At 33.6% G+C, this 9,657-nt stretch overlaps 1 protein-coding gene across 1 annotated transcript; it reads right to left on the bottom strand.

Moving 5' to 3' along the window:
- Nucleotides 1-111: 111 nt before the first annotated feature.
- Nucleotides 112-6,166, bottom strand: LOC21409425 (AP2-like ethylene-responsive transcription factor AIL6). The gene is made up of 10 exons (XM_024177162.1): nucleotides 5,846-6,166; nucleotides 5,510-5,726; nucleotides 4,325-4,895; nucleotides 3,863-3,945; nucleotides 1,789-1,797; nucleotides 1,597-1,685; nucleotides 1,410-1,483; nucleotides 1,267-1,317; nucleotides 1,086-1,162; nucleotides 112-860 (listed from the first exon to the last, which is right to left on the bottom strand). Exons 2-10 carry the CDS (start codon nucleotides 5,664-5,666, stop codon nucleotides 403-405), a joined length of 1,569 nt encoding a protein of 522 aa, XP_024032930.1. The 5' UTR covers nucleotides 5,667-5,726; nucleotides 5,846-6,166; the 3' UTR covers nucleotides 112-402.
- Between the last annotated feature and the right edge of the window lie 3,491 nt (nucleotides 6,167-9,657).

The raw sequence follows: 9,657 nt of genomic DNA, 5'->3' as shown, positions 1-9,657 counted from the left end.
TTCTATTAGTTGAATGCGTTATTTGGTACTAACTACCAACCTCCAGCTCAAAACGACAACGAGCTACCTAAAGGAAAAGAAATGCAAATGTTTCATAAGAAAATTTTTCTAACTAGGTTGATAACCCTCTTTTTCAGCATTGTACCAGATATCTAATAAGGTTAAATACAAGAGCCAGCTTTCCTACCACTGTATCCAGTACGCTCTTAAGCCTGCAAACGGAAAAGAGCAAAACCTCCTAAGCCTTTTCTTCTACAACTCCTCAAACTTGGGAGGTCGGACTACAAGGGGTCAGATGTTTGGTCAGCCAGAAAGGAAGCCACGAATAAAGAGCTTTCGATAATTTTGTTAGCCGCTAACATTAGGGAATGCAAAAAACGGACTACTACTTATCCACCGATATCAGTAGGACTGGTGAGGCCATACAAAGAACTCCGCCGGCTGGGAAATCAAGGCCGTCACAGGAGCTGCAACGGCAGGTGATGAGCCTGCAGCATCTGCGCCTCCGATGTAGTTAGGTTGAAAATGCTGGAACAGATTGTGGTGGTAAAGCGCTGCATCGAATGGAATCCCGCATGGGACAGCAGAAGCCGGCTGAATAGTGGAGAAGTTGATGTTGTTGGCAGTGGTGGTGACGATGCTATTTCCGTATTGAGTTTGCTGGTCCTGAGTAAGAGATGGTTTTTGATCCTCCGAATCGAGGGAGAGCTTTAAGCGCTTTGCTGCTCCACCAACAGGAAGAGCACTTTTTGCTATAGCTTCTACGTCGTATCGGCTCATTTCAAAGTTTGTCACCGCATTTGCACCTCTGAACTTTATGGCGGCAATGTCATAAGCCTCTGCGGCTTCCTCTTCTGTGGCTGTCCCAAAAAAAAAAAAAGAAGGAAGTTATCATTTTGAGTGATATAACAAATGTTCATTCCTAGAAAATGTTAGTTTCCTAGAAAGAGTTGGTTTTAAAGTTTGTTTAGCATCCCGGAAACAACTTTCATCAATTTGCGATGATCTAGAAGTTAAAACTCATGGCTCTGACTGTCCAGCATGTGATTAATGTGACAGTAGTACAAGTTAAGTTGATTGTTTACCAAATGTCCCAAGGTACAGATCTTTGTTCCCAGCAACACGACCTATTCTTGCTTGCCAACGACCTTGTTGATGATGCCTGTAATTTCAATTGACAAATTCACGACTCAGATTTTCACAATGCAGGGCACATCTCTATAATTTTCCCCTTCAATAAGGGATAAACTAAATTGTAGTACTAACCTTGTTACTCCCCTGTATATTGAAGCCCCTCTTGAGAAACCACTACTTTTCCTGCTCAGCAAAGAAAGAAGTGTGTTTAACCTAACCGTCTTCACGCAATAAATTATGTTGGAAATGAAATAGAAGGACGGAATTGAGCAAACCTTCTGAGGGACGCAATGAATTCTTGCTTGGTTACATGTTTCATCTCTTCCAATTCTTTGCTGTAATTTGAAACCTGAGAAAATGATTTCAACATGGTTAAGTAACTTGCCTACGTCACGTAACCCACAGAAGTTAATAGATCAATTCATATAAAATCTCTGAACATTTCAAGTGCTTATATCTTACAGGAAAGTTGGTGGTTGCATTGGCGCCCCAGTACTTTAGAGCGGCTAAATCATATGCCCTGGCTGCTTTTTCTTCTTTGTCGTAGCCACCTGAAAATTAAACAAGCAATCACACTAATGACACTTGCTATAGAACTCATTAAAAATACATGAAAGTTCGAATATATATAACTAGAAAACAGTAGGAACTTACCTAAGTAAACTGTAGAGCATGATCGAATGTTGAGTCGGCCAATATCCAAAATTCCCATTCCATACAAAAGAAAACGCAAGAATACCACCATTAGTGTATGTAGTGGTAAGATATTTTGGATAAGTAGAATATCCCCATAGAGAGAACAATAAATTGTATACTTCATTATGAATGGAAAAGAAATGATATCAATAATACGCTGATTATACAAATAAATCTTCACTTTGATTAAAAAGAGATGAAATTAGTAATAACCTGAAATAATGCAAAACAAATAATTCTTTTTGTTCATTATAACCAAGTAACTTTTTTCTTCTTTTCAGAGAACTCTTACTGGGCTGAGTTAAGCATAAAATTTTCTTTTATTTATTTATTTGTGTCTTTCCTTTGGCTCCTAGTTAATCACAAGTTCCATCTTTATTCTTTATCGTATAGCCTGGGCCTTGGACACCTTTGCCGCAAAATGGAATGCCAATAGCAGCAGACTCGGTAAATTTGTGTTTTTACAGTTACCATCATCTAGTGTTTTGTCACTTTTCTTTCTCCAGCTACCAAAACGTATAAAGTAAAAGTCGACATAGTTCAATCAATAGGCAACAGTTTTCCAAAAGCTACCAATCTCTGCAGGATGTTTTCCTCCGTATGTACACATAATTTAGGCCCCAGTGTGTATGGACAGGAAACTCATCAGCCCACTACCAGATCCACTATCACCAAGGTTCGGCGATGGTAGTGGGCAAGCATTAAATAATAAACCCAATTTTCAAATGGGTGCTCTGGTCAAACCAGACTTCCTCTGACGGATGAAAGCAAAAGCAAAAGTTAAAGGTAAGCTCAGAAAATCAGACGCATTGCTCAGAAGCCCATTGATGTCTGCAAACATCTGGGGTTTTGGGGTATGGGTCGCGTCAAAACCTTCAAAATGGGGGTACGGAGACAGGAGCGTAGTCTGTGCGAAATAGAAAGATACAGAGAGGAGATGGTGAAAGAGGGAGAGAGAGAGAAAGAGAGAGCTCTCACTGAAGCCAAAAGACAAGAAATCAAAAAAACCCACATGAACAAAATGGCGGCACATCTGATCAAATCAATTGATAGAAAGAAAGAAAACTCAGAACAGAGAAAATAAAAGTACCATTTGTACATGTATATACCGTCAATCAATCATAAAAGACTAATGGAAAAAGAGATGCAAATATCCCCACCTAAACAAAGCTGACCACCCCCACCCACCCATTAATAATGCAATTGAGTTACATGCAAGTTTTCTTCTCAGCTGTACATGATATTTAAATCCCATAAATTCACACATCATACACTGTATAAAATATACAATTTTTTTTAAAATTAAGATATAATATGAGTCAACAGAACAATTTAAAAATAATACGAATTTTGCATATTAAGATTAAAAAAAGAAGTTTAAGTTAATGCATGTTAAGATTAAAAAAAAAAGTTTAAGTTAAAATTAAGTCATTTTGAAATTGATACAAAAAATACAAGTTAATTTTATATAAGTTAATTTTATATTAGACTGTTTAATCTGAACACGATACGAAATTAGTAAAAAATTAAAAAATACATATATTTTTAATTTTATTATAAATTTGTGATATGATAATAATTATACTCAAAATCTTATACTATTATTTACTTAATTATAATGAATGTTATTATATTTTAATGTGTTATAAATTTTAAGGTATTTTTAATATGTAAAAAATTAAATAAAAATATATAATTTTCGTATCAATTTTAAATTCACAAGTCAATTTCGAATCATGAGTTATTTTTATATCGTGTCGTGTCAACTTGTAAAATGTTCGTGTCGTACTTGTGTTTAATTTTTAAAAAATTCCCAATTTCGAATCATGAGTTATTTTTATATCGTGTCGTGTCAACTTGTAAAGTGTTCGTGTCGTACTTGTATTTAATTTTTAAAAAATTCTGTATAACAAATCGTGTTTAAATTAATTACAAATTAAAAAAAATAATATACAAACATGATCCGTGACACGAATTTACTATAATAAAGAATTTACTATAATAAAGAGAGGGTAAACACCGGAGAACAAACCTTGACGACCTTTCCTGGCCTGACCCTCTCTTCTACAGCTGTTATCCCATAGATGCGCTTCATATCTACCCGTCCATCTGTGTCTGCAACAGTTCAGAAAATTATAAACTTACGCCAACAGATCATGCGCTTCTATACTCACCCCACCATGCGTGAAAATTAATGAATCAAAACATCATACAGTTTTGTATACAATTTATTTGAATCAAATGATACTTATTTCTCCAGGTTTTCATGCATTATCGCGAAAATCAATTGAAACCCAGTACGATCGGTGAAAAATGTTGCAGTGTACGACTAATTTCAGATATTTGGAGCCTTTCAAATTATTAGAGTACTATTTTCAGGTTATGCTACAGAAACATAATAAAAGCAAATCCAAGTAGAATCAACAGTACCCAATCCAAATACGCATTACACGAATTTAAAAAAATAATGGAGAACATAGAAATAGTAAACTACCTAGTGACCCCTCTGTAAATGGAAGTTCGCTGGCCAAAAGTATCGGCAACCTTCTTTGAGCAATCCGAATCAACAGGAACAAAGGTTTTCTCAGTGCTCAGAGACTGAGTGGTGACGCCAAGCGACAAAGATCCCGTGGGGCAACTCGAGAAGGCCAACTCGTTCCCGGCCGACGACTCAATCGAGTGACCAGCGAACTCGGCGCAAGCGAGCTGAGTCCTCGGGATTGAGGCCGAGTCGTCGACCTCCGAGCCCGAGTTGGTCGAGAAAGCTTGGAAACCCGTGACCGCCTTGACCTTGAGATCTTGCTGTTGGTCAGCGAAGTAGGACGCGTCGTAGATTTGAGTCAGCGACGAGTCTTGGGTCTCCGTTTGGCTGTCGGAGTATCGGACCATCGACGACGAGTCGCCGAGAAAGTCCTCGAGCTTTGGGACGGCTTGGCTTTGGCTCTGCGGATCGATGAAGCTCGTCAGAATCGGCGAATCATCGGCAATATTACTAAGCGGTTGGCTTTCTTTTCCTTGATTGTCTTCCTCCGTCAAGAACACTTGAGACTTCGGATTAGCCCACCCTAAAAAAAAGGTACTGCTGAGTCGGTGCATCGGACGTTTGGTTCCCGAGAAAGTACAGGAAAACACGAAAAAGAAGAAAACAAAAAAAAAATCGCAACTCTGTGAATCAGTGACGAAGGCCTATACACATGCGGTTGAAGCAACTAATATGCCTATGATTATCTTTTTTTCTCACCGACAAAAGTTTCAAAATGATAATCAGACTAGGTGACCTCGATTTTCTCAGCTACCAAACAGAAAAAGTTTTTCTTGGAAGAGGATAATCACGTGACGCAGGTATATATATATATATATATATATATATATTATACATTAGTCATTACTTGAATGTGCTTCTTAGCAGAAGAAAGGAAATAATAGATTTTACCCTCAGAGAAACTGCTCTTTTCGTCAGACTTATTATACACAAGAACAACATTTTATCTTTACACACATGTAGCGACATTTCTGCGCATTGATTGCAACATAACAAAAAATGATAAAAGCCTTACGAATTGGCGGTTAAAGAAGATTAAATCAAACTCCTAAAAATCAAACAATATTAAATTAAAACAACTCTTTTGAAGATTCTACTTAATTCACTGATTAGTGGAAAGAGGCCTTTACTCGTTACCATTGGCATAGAAGTTATCGATTAGGTACTGAGGCGTAGCGGTGGAGGCCGAGTTCTCGTACGCGGCCGCCATGAACTGAGTCGACTCGGAAGACCTCAACATTTCCAATGGAGACAAAGAGAACGATAGCCAGTTACAGTTGGTAGCCGGAGCCATTGACGACTATTTTAGTCACCTTTCTTTTCTCCTTTTTCGTCTCTGTTTAATCTCTTACAACTGAAACAGAAGAAACAAACACGAGTCATTAATTAGCACAACGGACTTTATTTTTTTCTCAGGAAACAAACAAAAAGAGAAAGGGAAAAAGGAAAAGGAAGAAACGAAACCGACATTACCTTCAACTTGAAGCGTTACTACTGAAATCACTTGGAAGCCATTTTTAGTCGGATTTGAAGAAGAAGAAGTTTGTTCAAGAAACGGCAGTGCATGCAAAGGTAGCTATGAGGAGTACTAGTTAGTACTGTATGCGAAAATGCTCAAAACACAGAACTGATAACCACAAAAGTTTGAGAGAGGAGAGAGAGAGAAGATGAAGGAGAGAGAAGGTGTTTATATATAAGATACATATGGTGGGGAAATGAAAGAGAGATGTGTAGCGGTTTCAGCTGCCAACCGGCGTAAAACCAGAGTGAAAATAGTTTCTAGAGAGAGAGAGAGAGAGAGAGAAGAGCGGAAATAAAATAATGGGGGGAAATAGAGAGGAGAGAAAAAATAAGAGAGAGAAAGAGAGAGAAGGGAAGGGACTTTTTGGCACTGCGCGGAAGAAAATTTGTCTGAGAACAAGGTCGCGAAAGATCCGGGCTGGCGGATTGGAGAATTTGTTAGGGTTCGTTTCGTTCGGGCACCTTGAATAAATAAAAGAGAGATTAAAGTGTGAAATAAAAATAAAATAAACAAATAAACAAATCATCTTTTCTCTTACTTTTTACCAAAATGACCCTTTGCCAATCGCATGCCCTTTGCTTCACACTTGTCTTACATGCAGCTTTACTCGAAAATGAGCCATCTACTTGACCCCGTCTCACGTGGCTATTTTTATTTTTTTTAAATAATTTAAATCTCATTTATTTTATTAATTTAAATTTAAAATTTAAATTATATATAATAAAAAAATTTTAAAAATAATCATATTTAATTTTTTTATTATAATAAAAAATTCTCATATAAAATTATATTTTAACTCGAATCAATAAATTAAACAAGCCTTAATTTTCTTTTAAAGTGAGTGTTTTATTTCTTTAAAAAACTATAAAATAAGTATTTTTGCTTGAAAAAAAAAAAGATAAGTAGCTCGCCAATGAGATTATAATTTAACAATACATAAAAGAGACAACTTTGTCTAGTTATTTTTTTTATTTTTTTACTTTTTATTTTTATTGTTAAAATTTTTTTACATTTTAATTTTTTGTGTGCTTTTTAAGATATATTGTTCCCCACTTTATTTTTATGAGAGTTATTTTTTTGTATATGTTCCTATTTTATTTTTGATTGGGTAAAATAATTCTCTTTACATGTGTCCCTACTTATTTTTTTATCAACTATTATCTTTACACATATTTCCTTTTAAAATAAATTCAAAAATTCTTAATAGTTGTATATTTTTCATTATTGAATAAATAATAAACTCTTCAGTATTTTCAACATGACAATACGTGCGAAACACGTTACAAAACTAGTTAGAATAGAAACAAACACAACTCATACTTTGGGATCTTTTTGATAAATAAGTTCAAAATTTGGTGGTTTGAATTTTTTTTATTGGAAGAAAATTTTGTTCAAGTTTTAATTCAAACCACTTAAAGAAAAGGGAGGGGGAGGAGCATACATAAGATTTTTTTAGTTCAAAACAAAGTTAATATTTAAAAATATATCGAAAAGATCCTATGTGTTTTGTTAAAATATTAATACTCAAAACACCATGTCTTTATAAAAACATATGCAAAACACCTTTGAAATATTTGAATTTTTAAAAATGCCATAATGACCCTTCCAAATCTATATTAGATGTTATTTAGATATCATTTAACTAAAAAATAAAATAAAAAATTTATAAAAATGCTCAAAAAATATTTCAATTAATTTAAGAGTTTTTCATTTTTTAAGATTTAATGTTTTAAATAGGATTTAATGAAAATTGGGAAGAGTAATCTTGATATTTTAAAAAATTTGTTTCAAGAGGTATTTTAAGTATGTTTTTATAAACACAGTGGTGTTTTGGATATTTATATAATAAAAGATATGAAAATGTTATTTTAACAAAAGAAAATAGGCGTTTTGAATATTATTCCTTAATTATTTAAACTAAAACTTAAAAAAGCTTTGTTAAATATTAGAACGGTTTAAACTAGTTTACCAAATGGGCTCAAAGAGTTCAAAAATCATATATGCCTAAAGTCGATGAGAGGCGTATCTCAACTTTAATATGGACAATGAAAATCAGTCCCTTGATACTGGGTGAGACACTATGCTACAGTTTTGATATTTTTTTCTTTTTTTTTTTTGGCTTTTGCTGATTCTTCATATATTATGCTTTTTTTAGGGGCCTTTATTAATGCTTCTTTAGGAATATATAAAGTTTTCTTTTTCAGAAAGATAATCAAGTAAAACTATTTGGATTCAAAAGATTAAAAAAAAAAAAAAAAAAAAAAAAAAACAAAGAAAAACTATTTGGATTTTTTTTTAATTGCAAATTTGGAGTTTACCGTTACTACTTAAAGGAGGATGAAATAGTATGATAAGGAGATGGAGACTTTTTGGTAAGTTTCCAAAAATAAAAAAATAAATAAGAGCTTGGTGTACAGCTCAATCGTAGACAGTTAAATTCTTATCAAGTTTTATTAAGTTTACATTTTTTTTTTTTGTATTTTATATGATTTTTTGTCATTTCACAATTCGAAAATGTATATTAATAGAATTATTTTGTCCTATCATAAAATTCTCGAAATAAATTAATAATATCTTCAAGGCTTACATATACATTTATTATTCCTAAAAGAATGATGTGTTTTGATTTTTCAAATACAATGTATATCGCTAACAGAGTTGTGTAACGCTTAAGATATCGTAGTACACTTTTAAAGTCTACGTTTGACAAAAGACCTATTAGGGTATTTTTTGTTTTATTGATGGACTCTTAAATTTTTGCAATAAATGAAGGTAATGGGAAATGGTGTTAATAATCTCGTTTTTATTTGGAAAGAAAAGTAGTATTGTAAAATTAAGCTATGTATCACATTATTTTTGACGTTTCTAGTGAAACGAGTGAAGGTCATTTGTCCTAACAATTTTACGGCCATGACCAAAATTTATATATAGATGATTTTCTAAAAATAAAAATAAAAAAATTGCTAATAAATGGAGAGAGGAAACCAATACATAGGGGCCCGTTCACTTCGCTGATTCGAGTTTGTAATTCGAGTTGAGATGTGATTTTATGTGAGTTTTTTACTGTAGCAAAAAAGTTAGATGTGACTATTTCTGAGAGCTTTTTACTGTAGCAAAACTCAAATTCTAAATTCAAATCGACGAAATGAACGAGACCATAGAAATTTAGAGTTAAAACTACCTTCTAGAATACCATACAGGAATGACACCAGTTACCTAAAAGCGCTAACACACACATATTACATACCAAGTTGTTGTTGTTGTTTTATTATTATTATTTTTTTTTTCCGGCGGGAATACATGCCATGGGTTACATCAAAGTCGTAGGACATTGTTTTGAATCTGAATATTTGTTTAATCCATCCATGTAAAAACCTTTCAAAATATAACAACCAGAGGCATGATTTCATTTTTTAAATATGTAGCACATCCCATATGACAATTTGTGATTTACTTACCAATCTTCCTTTACGTCAGCATGAGAAGGGGACTGAAATTAAAAAAATAATAATAAATAAGATGTCAATTTTAAGATACCAGTTTCGATGTGACCTCGTGTGATTCCGGCACATTATTTGAAGCTACCATTGCAAAGTAAAATCGGCCCTCAAATTCACTTTGTACCGTTGAATATGGGGGAAAAATAAAAGAGGAGGGAAGGAATCCCAGAAGCTATTACCCAATAACATTTATTTATTTTTTTAAAGAATTTTTTAGTATAAGAACTCTTTTTTTTTCTTTCATTATCTATAGAAAATATCAT

Source organism: Morus notabilis, unplaced genomic scaffold (assembly GCF_000414095.1).
Source record: "Morus notabilis unplaced genomic scaffold, ASM41409v2 Scaffold184, whole genome shotgun sequence".
Lineage (NCBI taxonomy): Eukaryota > Viridiplantae > Streptophyta > Magnoliopsida > Rosales > Moraceae > Morus > Morus notabilis.
Note: the sequence above shows the minus strand (reverse complement) of the source record. Positions and strands in the feature narration are given on the sequence as shown.

Excerpts from the sequence above, each read along its gene's own strand:
- LOC21409425 (XM_024177162.1), bottom strand. The coding sequence starts at position 5,666 with ATGGCTCCGGCTACCAACTGTAACTGGCTATCGTTCTCTTTGTCTCCA. Across the intron at positions 1,484-1,596 it reads ATGCAACCACCAACTTTCCT|GTTTCAAATTACAGCAAAGA; the intron begins GTAAGATATAAG and ends TCATTTTCTCAG. Across the intron at positions 1,318-1,409 it reads TTCATTGCGTCCCTCAGAAG|GAAAAGTAGTGGTTTCTCAA; the intron begins GTTTGCTCAATT and ends TTTGCTGAGCAG.